This window comes from Vanacampus margaritifer, chromosome 2 (assembly GCF_051991255.1).
Source record: "Vanacampus margaritifer isolate UIUO_Vmar chromosome 2, RoL_Vmar_1.0, whole genome shotgun sequence".
Lineage (NCBI taxonomy): Eukaryota > Metazoa > Chordata > Actinopteri > Syngnathiformes > Syngnathidae > Vanacampus > Vanacampus margaritifer.
Window position 1 is genome coordinate 1,741,170 of NC_135433.1, and position 14,635 is coordinate 1,755,804.

The following is a 14,635-nucleotide window of genomic DNA, read 5'->3' on the forward strand; positions in this document are numbered from 1 at the left end:
GTATACTTGTTGAAGATTTTCAATTTTCTCTGAGTTTCTTGAAAACAAAATGTAAATGATGGTAAAAAAGTCACTTATTTTATTTTGAAAAAAATATAGTTTTGGTTTAAGATTTTTTTTTTATTATTGCTGTAAAATGATTTGTTGTTTAAATAAAATCTTTTATTTCGGAAAGTCAGATTTTTTTCTGCCCAAAAAGTTTTATTTTCAGAATGGTGTCACTTGTTTATTTATTTTTAGAAAAAAAATGTAGTTTAGTTTCGGTGTAATTTTTTTTTTTTTTTTTTAGGCTGTAAAATGTTTAAAAAATCTTTTATTTCTTTCGGAAAGTCAGAGTCAGAAACAAACTAGCATCGGCATCGGCTGATAATGCAAAACTGGGTATCGGAATCTGTATTGGGAGCCAAAAAACGGTATCGGAAAAACACAAAAAAGATTCCCAAGATGCAAATTCATGAAAAACTGGATGGATGGACAATTTGAAAGAATCTTTCAGAACAATTACTAAGATCCATACATATACTTAAAGGCAGAGATTGTGTGTTCTACAAGGTTCTATTTTAGAGCATCTTGCTTTTTTTTAATAACTTTTTTGTGGGGGTATTATGAGATGGATGGATGGATGGGCAATTGGTTGGTTGTAACTAGCGGCCTGGTTGGTTTAGTTTCTATCAAGTTCGCTGGTTCTCAGCAGAACCAATGACTTTGCCTTTAGTTTGAAATAGTAGGGTGCGTTGGGGGGGGGTAAGGGGGGTGTATGTAGTGAAGCGCCTAAATGCGTTGTGACATTTCTCCAAACGCACCTTTCAAGCTGACGTCCTAATGAGACGCAAATCAAGAACATAAATCGACAACGTACAGAATCGTGATACCTTGGATTAATATTCATGAGGGCTGCTGTAGTAGGGAGGAGGGGATTTAAATCATGTCTTTGCAGCAATGTCTGATCTTGTTTTCTGGAAGCTTCTATAAGAAAAGTCATCTGGAAACAAAAAGACACAATTTTACCTCCCTTCTCCATTTTGGAACGTGTGCCTTTTCACGGGTAATGACTTTCTTCAAGCTTCTGATTGGCTGAAATGGGCTCACGGTTATGGGTTATAGCGCCACCCGATGCTTCGGAATACATATCGCAGCTTGTCGATCACATTTTCACTTCGATTTTTCAAAAAATGCTTTTGGTTTGAATGGTCAGGAGGAGTTTTAGGGCCACAATGAAAGGAAAAAAATCAATGTGATGAGACTGAGTTGTTTTTGCCCCAGAAAAAAAGTCAAATTTTATCAAGTTAAAAAGTCGTATTTTGGGGAGATAAAACGTTTGATTTTTTCCAAATGTTTTATCTTTCTGGGAAACAAAGTATTTTTTTCCAAGATTGTGTTGTTTACTTTTGAAATATGCAAACATTTTATTTTTCTAAGATTTTCTGCAATTTTATTTTTAATATTACAACAATAGCTTTAAACTTTATAAATACCACTTTTTATCTGGCAGAAAATATGACTATTTGTTCAAGACACACCTTATTCTCACCATTTAAAATGTTTTGTTTCTCTTACAACTATTATTATTAGTATTATATAAATAATCTAATATTAATATTATGTAATTATAAAATTTATATATATTTATATGTAACTTAATATTATAATATTATTATAGTACTATTACTTACAACTATAAACAACTATTTTTTTAAATCATGTTTATTTGGTAAGATTAAGAGATAAACAAAAGGCTTTCTTGGGGGTGGGGGGGATACTTTTTTATGTAAAGCTTTATTTTCATATGGTTACAACTATTGTTTGTGTTTCTTTTTAGTCTGCATCAACCTAGACATACACTCGTGTTTCATATGTCAGCACAATGTTAGTTGGGGGGGGAAAAAAGCCGATCGTGATCATGTTAGACCTTCAGCGGACGGAGACTTGTGCGGTACTTCCGTGTCCTGCGCAGCCGGCCAGTAGCGCCCGTCCCCGGCTACGCTGGCCGCGCTTGCGCCGCTGTTCCTCGGGAGAGTCGCCAAGCCGCGCCGAGCCGCGCGCTCTCCGTGCGCTCCACTCGCGTATTGCTTCCTGGTTGTTCGCGTTTATATAGCGGCCTAAAAATAGCTCCGGCGCGGCCCAATGAGCAGCGGGAGCCGCTCGGGGCTCCGGAGCCAACCAGGCCGGGGCAGAAGTTCCGACCGCGGACCGCCATTGGCGCGAGCCGCACCGGCGGGCGGGTCGAGCGCTCCCCGCCGCTCATTGGCTGCACCGGCGTGAGACGTCACGGCGTCACGTGGTGCATGTTCGTGTGGAGTTGTAAGCGCGATGAAGAGGAGAAGGAGGAGGAGGAAGAGGCGAGTTTAGAGGGAGCTGACAGTCGGGCGAAGACTTCAGTCGGTGTGCGCTGCGCTCGGGAACCAGCGCGACGTACATGCGCACGCACGCACGGACGTACGCACGTACGAACGAGCAGCAGGCAAGCCGCTGAGATGGACGTCATCCCCATGTGCAGCATCTTCCAGGAGCTCCAGATCGTGCACGACACCGGATACTTTTCCGCCTTACCGTCCCTGGAGGAGTACTGGCAGCAGGTAAGCGCGAGAGAGGAAAAAACACCCCTGAAGACAAATAAAGAAAGAGCCCCAAAAAGAGAGAGAAACAAGTTGGCGTGTAAATTCGCGGCCAACTTGTTGCGTCGCTTGGACGCGGAACGAGCTGGCGACGCGCGTGCTTGTGCAAACTTTGCGTGATCAACGGTGGTGCGTGCGCGTGCGCGGAGCTGTCATCCGTGCACGCGCGCTGACTGACAGCTTCCCTGCCGACGGTTTTTCGACTATTCCCGTTTGTAAATTCATTATGGGAATATATTTCAAAATCCTCGCGAAGTAGTGGAATGACGTTTCTGTCGGACCTCCTCCAAGGCAGGCGGGCAGGCAGGCGTGCGTGCGTGGAGCCAAGTTCCGGGGAGAGACACGTGCGTGGAGCTGTCACACGTGTACGCGCGTACACTGACAGCTACCAGCTGCCTTTTATTATTGCCACTTTTTAAAAATGATTGTTTTTTCGTTTTTATCGTGCAAAAAGAAGAGATGGTTGTAGTGGAATTCCGCTTGCGTCGGACCTCCCCCAAGGCAAGCTGGGGGTCGACGTGAGCGTGCGTGGAGCTGTCACACGTGCACGCGGGTAGACTGGCAAAGTGAGTGCAAGTAAAAGAGGGCGAACTCTAAAACTCATTTTTATTTTCAGGAACGCAACTACAATTTGACATCATAACCAAGAAATCATAATAATAATCATAATGTGGTGAAGAAATCAGAATAAAAATAAAAATGTGGCGTCATGCAGTGCTTTAATGTGGATGATTTACATTTTGGTTTTAAACAGGAAAGATCTTACCGGTACATTTTGACATCATTGATAAATAATGTATGAAGTGCTTTAATACTGACTCTTTCAATTTCAGTCAGCTGTCCAAGTTGGACTGTTTTGAACAGGAATGAGCCGTTTCAACCACTAAAAACGAGTTTAGCGGCTCAAAAATGAAATTGAACATCCAAATCGAGTCATTTTCATGTGCCTTCTAAATCAAGCAATACTAAATCGCTATGGTTACGTGCTTTGACGCAGACTCTTTCAAGTTCAGACAGCTCTTCACACTTCAAAGTTTCAAACAGAGACAAATTCAACCACGAAAACTTTTGTCCATTCAGGAATTCAAGTAAACAACTTTATTTTCACAACTTAGTAAAGAAATAATAATGTGCCATGGTGAAATGCTATATTGCGGACTCTTTCAAGTTCAGTCGGCTGTCCAAGTTGGACTGTTTTGAACAGGAATGAGCAGAATGACTTTCAACGGTGACAAATGAGTTTTTCTCGAAATGTAACGTAACCTAAGTCGCGAAAGGTTAACATGGCATCATGCAGCACTTTAATGCTGACTGTTTCAATTTAGTGAGCTCTTCATGACCGATTTTGAACAGGAAGGAGCCATTTCAGCCACACAAAGACTTGTGTTGCTGTTCAAGAAGTCAGTAATTAAGTACAATTTGCCATCTAATATGCCAGAATGAAATGCTTTAATACAAACTCTTTCAAGTTCAGTTAGCTGTCAAAGTTGGACTGTTTTGAACAGGGTTGCACAGTTTCAACTATTTGTGCTTTCAAGGAATGCAATTTGACATCTAAATCAAGCAATACTAAGGTGCCATTGTGACGTGCTTTGATGCAGACTCTTTCAAGTTCAGTCAGCTCTTCACACTTTAAAGTTTTAAACAGCAACACATACAATTTCCACCATTCAAACTTGCTTCCATTCATGAATGTAAGTAAACAACTCCAATTTCACATTTTAACAAAAAGAAATGATGATGTGTCATAGTGAAGTGCTTTATTGCAGACTCTTGCAGTTCTTAGTTGGACTGTTTTACACCAGAAGGAGTAGTTCTAACTGCTTAAAATTAATTTAGCTGTTCAGTAATGCAATTTGATGCTTATTCAAAAAAAATACTATCGTACCACCGGGAGGTGCTTTAATTCAGATTGTTTCCATTTCAGTCAGCTCTTTACAATTGACCATTTTAAACAGGAACACGTTGAATTTAACTTATGTGTTTCCATTACAAATTCACATGATAGCCAAGAAATAACGTGCCATGTTGGTGCTTTGATGCAGACTCTTTCAATTTCAGTCAGTTCTTCATATTTTCGACTTGATTTTGTTTTTTGTTTTTTTTTTGTCCTTCAAATGAAAAAACGGCTTTTGTCAGACCTCCCCCAAGGCAGGCCTGGAGCCAAATTCCAGGAGTTGACTGCTTTGGATTGTACCATTTCAATTGAGAGTGGGACGCGCCACTGAACTCCGCGTCCACATTCTTCTTCTCTCCTCTACGCGTTTTGTCTGGGAATGCCGCTGCAGATTCCCTTAATGAGTCATCTTCCAGTTATCTGCAGCCGTCGGAATTTGGCCCACGCCGGACCCACAATAGCAACTTCCAAAGCCCCCCGCATGCATTCCCAAAGTGGATCTTGCAGTATTCATGCCGGAGCTTTATGGAATCCCCCCCCCCCCCCCCACACACACACACACAGAACAATTCCATGACCCCTTCAACCACTACCCCCCCCCCCCCCCCAACCCGCTAAATCCACCATCCTCCTCTCAGGTCCCCGGCGTACGATGTTATTTCTAGCCGTGCCTCCAAATGCATTATTAATTCCACATTATGCTGAATAATTGATGGCGCTAAAAGATCTACAAGCACTTGGCTCACAGTCGGCAGTTGGGAATGTTACAGGAATGTTCGTCCACGCACATTAAAGCAACATGCGACGCTTTGGCTTTTCTTCCTGGGTCGGGCCTCCAGAATCTTCCGTGTCCAACTTGTCACAGTGCCGACGCGATTTGCGCCCGCTACGCTTTTGGAAGCATTGCGTTCCGAGGCCGCGGACTCCATGGGGTGTGTCGGGACGCTCGCTACAACGCCAAACAAATGGATAAGGTGGTAAGGAGAGCCGCCAGCATCATGCTACATGTTGTGCTTTAATGCGGACTCTCTCAGGGCTCTAGTGCTTTGCGATTGAATGTTTTGAACGGAATAAGGAAATTCAACCACTGAAACAGATTTTCATGTTTGGGAATGCAATTTAACGTCAAAAATGTTAAATCATGAAGGGCTTTAATGCACACTGTGTCAGGTTGGGTGAGTGCTCCACATTTGTATGTTTGAACTAGAATGAGCAAATTCGACCACTAAAACTCCTTTTTACATTTTGGAATATACAGGAAATTGACATTTTAAAAAAATTAAATAAAATCTTGTGACATCATGAAGTGCTTTAATGCATATTCCTCCTGGTTTAGCGAATGCTCTATGTTTTAACATTTTGAACAAAAACAAGCACTTTGAACCATTAAAACTCATTTTTATGTTGAGGAATGCAATTTGACATAGAAAAAGTGTTAATTCGCAAGTGCTTTAATGCAGACTGTTTCGGCGAGCACCCTACATTTTAACTATTTTGAAGAAGAACCAGTTATGAATTTCAACCTCTAAAGCAAATATTTATGTTCAGCGATGCAACTTCACTTCAAGAAACAAATGTTTAAATTCAAATGAGCTTTTATGCATACTGTATCAAATTAAATGTCATTTGTATGATCAGGAATGCAATTTGGGATATAAATCAGGAAATAATCATGCACCACCATATAATGCTCTAATGCAGACTTTCACTTTCAGCAAGTGTTCCGCATGTCACTGTTTTGAACAAAAGCCAGTTACAAATTTCAACCCCTAAAGCAAATATTTATGTTCAATTCGTAAGCGCTTTAATGCAGACTGTTTCAATTTCGGTGAGCGCCCTACATTTTAACATTTTGAATAAATACGAGCAATTCAACCTCTCACATTTGTTGTGTTCAGGAATGTAAATTTGACATCTAAATCAAAATGTCATATTTTGCAATCATGAAGTGCTTTAATGCAGACTCTGTCAATTTCAGCAAGTGCTCCACATGTCACTATTTTGAATAAATTTCAACCAGCAAAACAAATATCAATGTTGAAGAATGTGATTTGACATCAAAATGAAGAAATAATCATGGCCCATCATGAAGTGCTTTAATGCAGACTATTTCAGTTTTAGCGAGTGTTTCAGCATTTACAACCACTAAAACTTATTTATATAATAATAGAAGGCTATTTAATATCTTTATGAAGATAAAAGTATGTGCCACCTTAAAGTGCTTTAATGCAAACTTTTTTTTCCAGACATGCTTGGAGCTGGAGCGCTACCTGCAGGCCGAGCCGTACGTGTCGGCGTCCGAGCTCAAGTTTGAGAACCAGGAGGACCTGTGGAGCAAACTGATGCTGGCGTGCGGTGACAAGGCGTCCGACCCCAAGCTAGCCAGGGAGGACGAGGACCCCCCGGAGAGCCGGGACGCCGCCGGCTGCTACTTCCACTCGGACGCCAGCAGCGAGACCTCGGACAGCTCCGAGGAGCTGTCGCCCGCCCTCGACTTTCCTGCCGGCTCGCTGGCCGACCTCCTGGGCGACGGCCCAGAGGACCTGAGCGCCGCCTGCGCCGCCGCCGCCATCATCGGGACGCCGCCTTCCTCGCCCGAGCTGGCCAAGGAGGGCCCGGCAGTCTCGCAGGCGTGGGCCAGCGGCGGCCACGCCGGGCCGTACGCGGCGGGGAAAGTCAGGACGGGCGGCGGCGGGACGGAGAGGGCAGGGCTCGCCGGCGGGGAGGCGTCGCCCGACGGCAGGAGGCGAGTGCACCGGTGCCTCTTCAACGGATGCAGGAAGGTGTACACCAAGAGCTCGCACCTCAAGGCGCATCAGCGCACCCACACAGGTGCGGACAACACGTGGCACACTTTTCACACCGTGAACCCGCAATCTCAAAATACACTTGACATACGAGTAGAGCTGCTTGATTATAGAAAAAATAATAATCCCGATTATTTTGGCAATAATTGAAATCACGATTATTCAAACGATTATTGATTTTTTTTCTTACAAAGCAAGAAAATGTTTAAGCATTTGAAAATATTAAGACCAATTAAAAAATAGAAACACTATAATTATTTAAGGTTCTTTTGGACCAAACTGAATTTATAATCATATATATTTAGAATATTATTTATTTATGTAATTATGTTGGCAAAAACTTGAAGTTGGAGAGCAGCTTGTGCACTGTGCATTAGGATGATTTTTTTGGGACAAATAAAAAATATTAAGACTTCTAAAATTCTTTGAAACACTATAATTTATGCAAGTTCCTTTTGGATTAAACCAAATTTATTAAACTAGTCATTTAAAAATTTTAAAAAGGTCCACATTAAATACATTTAAATAACTCTAAAATGAGTGTTAATATTCCTTTTTAACGATTATGCTCATTTTGGAATTGTGGAGTGTAATAATTGAAATTGTAATTGAATTTCGATTAATTGCACAGCAGTGATTTTGTTGATACGAGCCATCGAGTCAGACGTTGTTGTTTTTTTTTTGTTCTTTTTCTAAATTACTTTTACATTAACATACATTTAAAGACACACCCCTTATTTTCTTCACAACTTGTGTATCCCTCCAAAATAGTCAAAAGAAAAAGTGTGTGGGTGCGGAATCATTCCTGGAGGGCGCCTGCACACCCACGAGGAGGCATTTGTTTCCACTTTATTCTTTTACACTTCCCCAAACTTTTATATCCCCAAACACCCCTTTCAGCATTCCCACAAATAGAATGCCCCAAAAAGTCCGTTTAGGTTCAGTTGATTAGTGTTGTTGTTGTTTTTTGTCGTTGTTTTTGCAAAGGATAACGAATAGATGCCCTTGAGTATTGTTATATTATCCGTATGTCGATTATGTGGCTCGAGTTTGGCGTTTCCTCCTTGTTCACTTCTTCTGTGGTGTTTATTGGAGGTTGGCAAAGTAGCTTCGTGACATATTAGCACCACCAACTGATATTTTCCTTCCATTACAATGGTTTCTGCTTCTAAGAGCAAGATTCTGAAATGCAGTCATATCTCAAATTTCTGCTCTTATCTCAAGACCAAAAAAATAATGCTCTTACCTTAATAAAAAAAATAATAAAAAAATTTAAACTCAGACATCTTATGTATTTGTGTCTCAAGGCAACACTGTACTCTAATGCTACAAAAGCTATATGGCTAAAAGATGACAAGATGGATGTTCAAAATGAGTGAAAGGAGATGGAAATACCGATAATGTTAATGCTAGATGCTAACGTCGTGCATCATGTGAACTGACATAAAGGGATATTTTTTGATAAAATGGTTTATGAGCTCAAATGAAACACTTGATAGTGCAACATGTCATTTGACGAAATGGACTTTCAAAACGAGTGAAAGCTGTTACTAATGCTACATGCTAAATGCTAACGTCGTGTGTCATGTCATATGGCATCAAGGCTGTTTTTTTCCCAAAGATTTTTTTTAGCTCAAATGTAACATTTGATAGCGCTAAAGAACAGGCTCTTGAAACGAGTAAACGTTAGTGCTAATGCTACATGCTAATGTCGTGCGCCATGTCAAATCAGGTAAAAGGTTATTTTTTTGCTCAGGTGTTTGTTTTTTGCGTTCAACTTTTACATTTGAGAGAGAGAAACATGCTTCGACGTTGCCAAACAGGCAATGTTTATCCTGCAAACACGGCTCACATTTCGCTCTGGAAACAAGCACCCGCCTTTCGGGGAAAATACCAAGACGGGAATTGCGCTATTTGCCGTTTGTGTCATGTGTGCGGTGGTGCGCCGCCGCCGCCGCCGTCGTACATACGTGAGCCTCGTCAACTTTGACCCGCAAGCAAGCTGTTTACAGCTGCCGTGCCGACCATTAGCAGAGGAAGTCGCATTCCTCGCATCCTTGCCCGACCATGTGAGCGCACCCCCTCCTCCCCCCCCCACATTAATGCCATCACACACACACACACATTACATAAGCTGCATACCACAGCACCCGAGCTTGTTTTTCTGTTTAACTCACACTAGTCGACAGTAGCCAGTAGCATTGCAAAGTACAAAAATTGAAAAAAATATATAATACTCTGCATACTGTATGCACATGTGTACAACACCAGCAAGAATAAACAGCAGCGATGAAGAAACAAACTCAAGTTTGTCAGGCGTCGTAAAGTTGTTTACATTCCACCGCCATTTTGTTTGTTTGTGCGTCTTACGTGTTTGTGTTTTTTGTGTGTCAGGCGAGAAGCCGTACAGATGCTCGTGGGAAGGCTGCGAGTGGCGCTTTGCGCGCAGCGACGAGCTAACGCGCCACTTCAGGAAGCACACCGGAGCCAAGCCATTCAAATGCAGCCACTGCGACAGGTACGAATTTCCGCTTCAGTCTTGACCTCAGTTTGTTTTATTTTTAAAAATGTCTTTAAAAATTTTAAGTGGGAGATTTTCTCAATTTTTATAGAAAAAAAAATCCTGACGTTAATCAAACATTGAAAAGTAGTTTTTTCCAATTAAAAAATATGACTTCATCTTGTTGTGCTAAATGCTAAATGCTAATGTTCCATATCAAGTGAATGGAAATGACATTTCTTTGTTCAGGTGTTTTTGTTTTGTTTTACTTTTTCAAAAAAAAAAAAGTCTTTAGTCCAGTAATTTTGCAATTTTTTTTCCCAGAAAAAAGGTCTGAGTTTAAATATGAAATATTTTCACATTTTCCGCAACAAATTTGACTTTATAGTTATAACAGTCTGACTTTGACTTGAATTTTTACTTCATCTGAAATTTCCAATTTTTTTCTAGAAAACATTTTAATCTCAGTTTTTCTATATATATAGAGAGAGAGAGAGAGAGAAAATCTGACAAAATATTTTTTTCTTGACAAAATGACTTCATTTTTATAACTTTTTGCTCTGCTTTTTGGAAATGCTAATGCTACATGCTAATGTCACATGTCAAACAAAGGGAAATGTTCAGCAGTTTGGCCTGTCACATACAAGCTAATGTGACATGACATTTTCTAACTTTGTTCAGGTGTTTTTCCAACTCTTTCCAATAAAAAAAAAAAAATCTTGTCTTTAGTCCAGTCATTTTGCACTTTTTTTTTCAAAGAAAAAAGTCAGATTTTAGGTATGAAAGATTTTCACATTTTCTGACAAAAATCTAGATTTTCTTATCAAATTGACTTCATTCTTATAAGTTTTTGCTCTGCTATATGGAAATGCTAATGCTACATGCTAATGGGACATGTCAAGCAAAGGGAACTGTTCAGCAGTCCACATTAACGTGACGCAACTTTTCCCGCCTTTGCTCAGGTGTTTTTCCCGCTCGGACCACCTGGCCCTGCACATGAAGCGGCACATCTAAGTTGTCAGCGGCGGCGGTGGAGTGGAAGGCCAAGCGGAATGAATCGGGCGGATGTTTTCTGACCTGTGTGGCGTCAGCCAGGCCGGTGCGTCGTGTCGACGTGGTACGGCGGCGGCAGGTGGCGTCTCGGTCAGCGGGAAAAAAAGCAGGAAGTTAAACGCAGGCTCTCATTTTGCACCGTACTCAGTGCCTCCGACACCTCGCTGAGCTTGAGCAGCAACGTTCCGGAAAATTCTGGAAAGGATGGAAATTCGTGTATGGTGTTTGAGGCTTTTTTTTACGGCTCCCCCCGCCGGAGGATCTTGGGACTTCTCGGGGGGGGCGACGGAGTGTTTGGACTGCGGATGCCTGCGCTGGTTTGCTGAAGTGCGGCGTGCATGGTGGACGAATGCCGTCTTTTTGTCTCCGAGTGAATGAAAAGAAAGCCTGGGGAGCAGAGGAGGGCTTTGCTGTTTGTTTGTGTGCCCCCCGCAGGCTTGGAGGTGGAACTACAGGTCCCTGCTTATTAAAAAAAAAAAAAAAGAAGAAGAAGAAAAAAATAAGAGTTTGGTGCAGCTAATAAATGTGCAATGTGTGACGTAGCCTGTCTGACATACAACATACACGCCACAAAGCTCATTTTGTTGTTCGTTCAGCGAGAGAGAGAAATTAAAAACAATGAACACCAACAGTCAGAAGTGACATGGACACGCTGGAAAGGAAAACAATTATTTTGAAGCTTGCAAATTTGCAGAGATAAAGAAATGATCCCAAAAAGTTGACTTTAATCTTAAAATATGTTTGACTTTCTGGGAAAATCTTGCAGTATTAAAAAAAATGTACTAGAAGGAAAAACTTGAATCTGTTCAGTTACTATTCGCTCTTTCATTGGAAAAAAAAAAACCTTTTAATTTATTTGAATTTTTTTCTTGACAAAATAAGATTTTTGCCTTGAAAAAAAATTAAGAAATGATCCCAAAAGGTTTATTTTAATCTTGAAATATTCTGAAGAATCTTGCAGTATGACAACTTTTTTCATACGGTTACTGTAAAAGTCAACTTTATATTTAAGTTTAAAAAAAATCAAATATTCCCCAATCATGTCCTTACATATCACTTTTTCCGTTCTTCTCAAATTGACGACAGAATTCTTGTTTTTTCTTTCCAGCGTTTCCTGCTTTGAATGGAAATTGTTTTGCCGTTCGTTTACATGACGACAACACATCACATGACTTGACACGCGCCTCCAAAAAAAAGTCACATTGCCAACTAGTGGCCCGGCGTGCACATTGCAGTATCTTCACTCCGTGTGGATGTCGCATAAATGCTTTGGGTAGGGAGGTTTGCATGAGCTCTGGGTTGGGGTGGGGGGGTTGGTTCGCATTTGTTGCGCTTGGAGGATGACGTCGTTGGAGAGCAGCTACTTTCTTTGTTGTTGTTGTCGAAAAAACGCTAATAAGGCTTTTTGTTGGGAGTACCACTAATAATCGCGCTTTTCAGGCGAGTTGCCTTCACTTTTTCTTTGGCTTGAACGTGTCCAAACAAAAGAGAGAGAAAAAAGTGCACTGTTGACCTTCCTGATGCCTTACGTAAGTGGCCTTGTCCTCTTAAATATACACACACAGAAATGCAGTTATTGAAAAAGCTTTACAGACGCTCATTTCCTCTCTCCGCCCCCCGCCACAATAAAACGCGTGTTTCACAGTCAGAAAGACAAGATCGAGGTTTTCAGATTGGACTTTTTTTTTTTTTTTTTCCCAAACTGGGTTAGACGGTAACTTGTCGGTCGCACTTATGGGCTTTGCTACTGTGTAGTAAACCTTCCGCTTAACGTATACGAGAGACCTTTCAAAAGAAGATTAAAATGACTAATGACATGAGAGATTTATGTGTTCAAATGTGACTTTTTCCCCATTTTTTGACTCTTCTTGTACTATTGTGACTTTTTTTCTCAGGAAAAAAATACATTTTGAACATTTAAGACTTATTCTTTACAAAAGATTTCATTTTAAATTCATCATTTTCTTGGAAGAAGAAAAAAAATTGCCCAATTAAATGACTTTTCGTAGATAAAAGATCCTCCTTTAATTGTATGTTACAACTTTTTTTGTCAACAAGATTCCCCCAGTTCTTTTCAAGAAAAATACAAAATCAATCTTAATAATATTTATAATGTCGTGGTGTGCAATTCTTTCCCAAAAATGACAACTTATAAATAACTTGAAATTTTTTCTGACAAAATACATATCTTGTAAGCATGAGACCTTTTTCCACTATAAACATACGGCGGTCCCTCACTACTTGGCGCTTCCCTTACCACCGTCTCACGATATCGCGGATTTTTTATTTGGGTCCAAAATTCATCCATTACGCTACGGGCTTTATCTTGTGAAAGGTACATCCTCGCTATTTCACGGGCTTTTCGCAAATTATTATCTCCTTTAAATCTCAAATTTTTTTTCTTAATTGTAGAAAAAGAGGATTTAAATCTAGCAGGATTGCTACTTTTTCACTTCTTAAAAATGTGACTTTTATCTCGTATTTTAATGACTTTTTTTTCCTAGAAAAATAAATGACTTAAATCTCATAGCATTACGACTTTTTTGTTAAAACAATAACAAACCCAATTTCTTTCTAGAAAGAATGACTTAAATCTCAGTTTTAGGACCTCTGGGGGAAAATCAACCTCAATTTCTTTATTTTGCAACCTTTTCTCAAGAAGAAATATGAACTAAAAGAAACGGGGTGTCTAAGACTTGCAATTTACTAAATAAATAAATAAATGAACAAAATCTGGGAAAAGAAGACAGAAATCTTCTAAGATTCTTCTAAAAAATGTGACATTATTTAGCAATTTGAATTTTTGCTCGGTAAAAATGACTTACATCTCATTATGACTTCCTTGGGTCCAAAAAGGTCTCTTTCTTTCTAGAAAAATCGGACAAAAAATAGCATCTTGAATGGGGTGTTGTGATTGTCGAAGGTGTTTGGCTCATCTCGCTGACATAAGCTAAGCTAAAGGCTAACAAAGGCGCGACTTGTGCAAGACAACAAGCGTGCGACGAGGGCGGCCCTTCTTTGTTCTTTGTTTCCACTTGGCGAGGTTGACAAAGCAAAAGGGTTTTTTTGTTGCAGACATTTTCCACAAAGGCCCTTTTAAAACTGGGGACCAATAAAACCATGTGGGGGTTGTTTAAAAAATAAATGATGACAAATTGTTCAAATGTTTTTTGCAAACACAAGTATTATTTTTGTTATTTTTTTATTTGCCATGTGATTTGTCTGGATGATCAAATGTGACGCTTTCTTTTTACTTTATTTTGTAAAATGCGCAAAATGTGTATGAATGTATTTTTTATGGGAAAGTGGATTAAAAAAAAGCTTTTATTGGATTGCAGTGTCTTTTTTTTAATCTCTGTTGTGCGATTGTTGCGTCGCGTGAAGATGAAGATATCAATAAGAACATGCTAACAATCAAGATGCTAACGTGAATATGCTGCTAACTGGCGGTGTAACGAAAACTGATTTCAATCAGAAATTTGGTTTCAAACGTTATTTTTAAACACGAGTGAATCATATCGAACTAAATCCAATCCTATATTGAGATGCACATCGAATCGTCTTTTATTTGAAACAAAAAACCCTGCTAGTAATCTGCAAGAGCTACTCTCATGCGCAAAGTTTTCCAATGCTTTTTCTAAAGAAAAAAAAAGGAACTTTAAGCTCAATTTTGACTTTTTTCCCCCCAAAATAAAAAAAATTCAAATTAAATTTTAAAACAAGACAAAAGTTTTGGAGTTAACCCATTCTTATTTTATAAGTA

At 40.0% G+C, this 14,635-nt stretch overlaps 1 protein-coding gene across 3 annotated transcripts; it reads left to right on the forward strand.

Annotated features, from left to right (window-relative positions):
• The first annotated feature begins 1,806 nt into the window (after positions 1 to 1,806).
• On the forward strand, positions 1,807 to 14,204 carry LOC144042782 (Krueppel-like factor 6). 3 transcript variants are annotated; one of them, XM_077555755.1, is made up of 4 exons: positions 1,807 to 2,576; positions 6,759 to 7,344; positions 9,714 to 9,837; positions 10,782 to 14,204. In XM_077555755.1, the coding sequence occupies exons 1-4, from the start codon at positions 2,286 to 2,288 to the stop codon at positions 10,831 to 10,833; spliced, it is 1,053 nt and encodes a 350-aa protein (XP_077411881.1). In that variant the 5' UTR covers positions 1,807 to 2,285; the 3' UTR covers positions 10,834 to 14,204. The 3 variants fall into 3 exon arrangements, with proteins under 3 accessions (XP_077411881.1, XP_077411883.1, XP_077411882.1); XM_077555757.1 differs by lacking the exon at positions 1,807 to 2,576 and adding an exon at positions 3,206 to 4,309; XM_077555756.1 differs by lacking the exon at positions 1,807 to 2,576 and adding an exon at positions 4,347 to 5,489.
• The last annotated feature ends 431 nt before the right edge of the window (positions 14,205 to 14,635 follow it).

What these genes read in the sequence shown, in the direction of transcription:
- LOC144042782 (XM_077555755.1), top strand. Translation starts at nt 2,286, where the DNA reads ATGTTCGTGTGGAGTTGTAAGCGCGATGAAGAGGAGAAGGAGGAGGAG. An exon ending in GCATCAGCGCACCCACACAG is followed by an intron (nt 7,345 to 9,713) that starts GTGCGGACAACA and finishes TTTGTGTGTCAG; the next exon opens with GCGAGAAGCCGTACAGATGC. An exon ending in AAATGCAGCCACTGCGACAG is followed by an intron (nt 9,838 to 10,781) that starts GTACGAATTTCC and finishes GCCTTTGCTCAG; the next exon opens with GTGTTTTTCCCGCTCGGACC.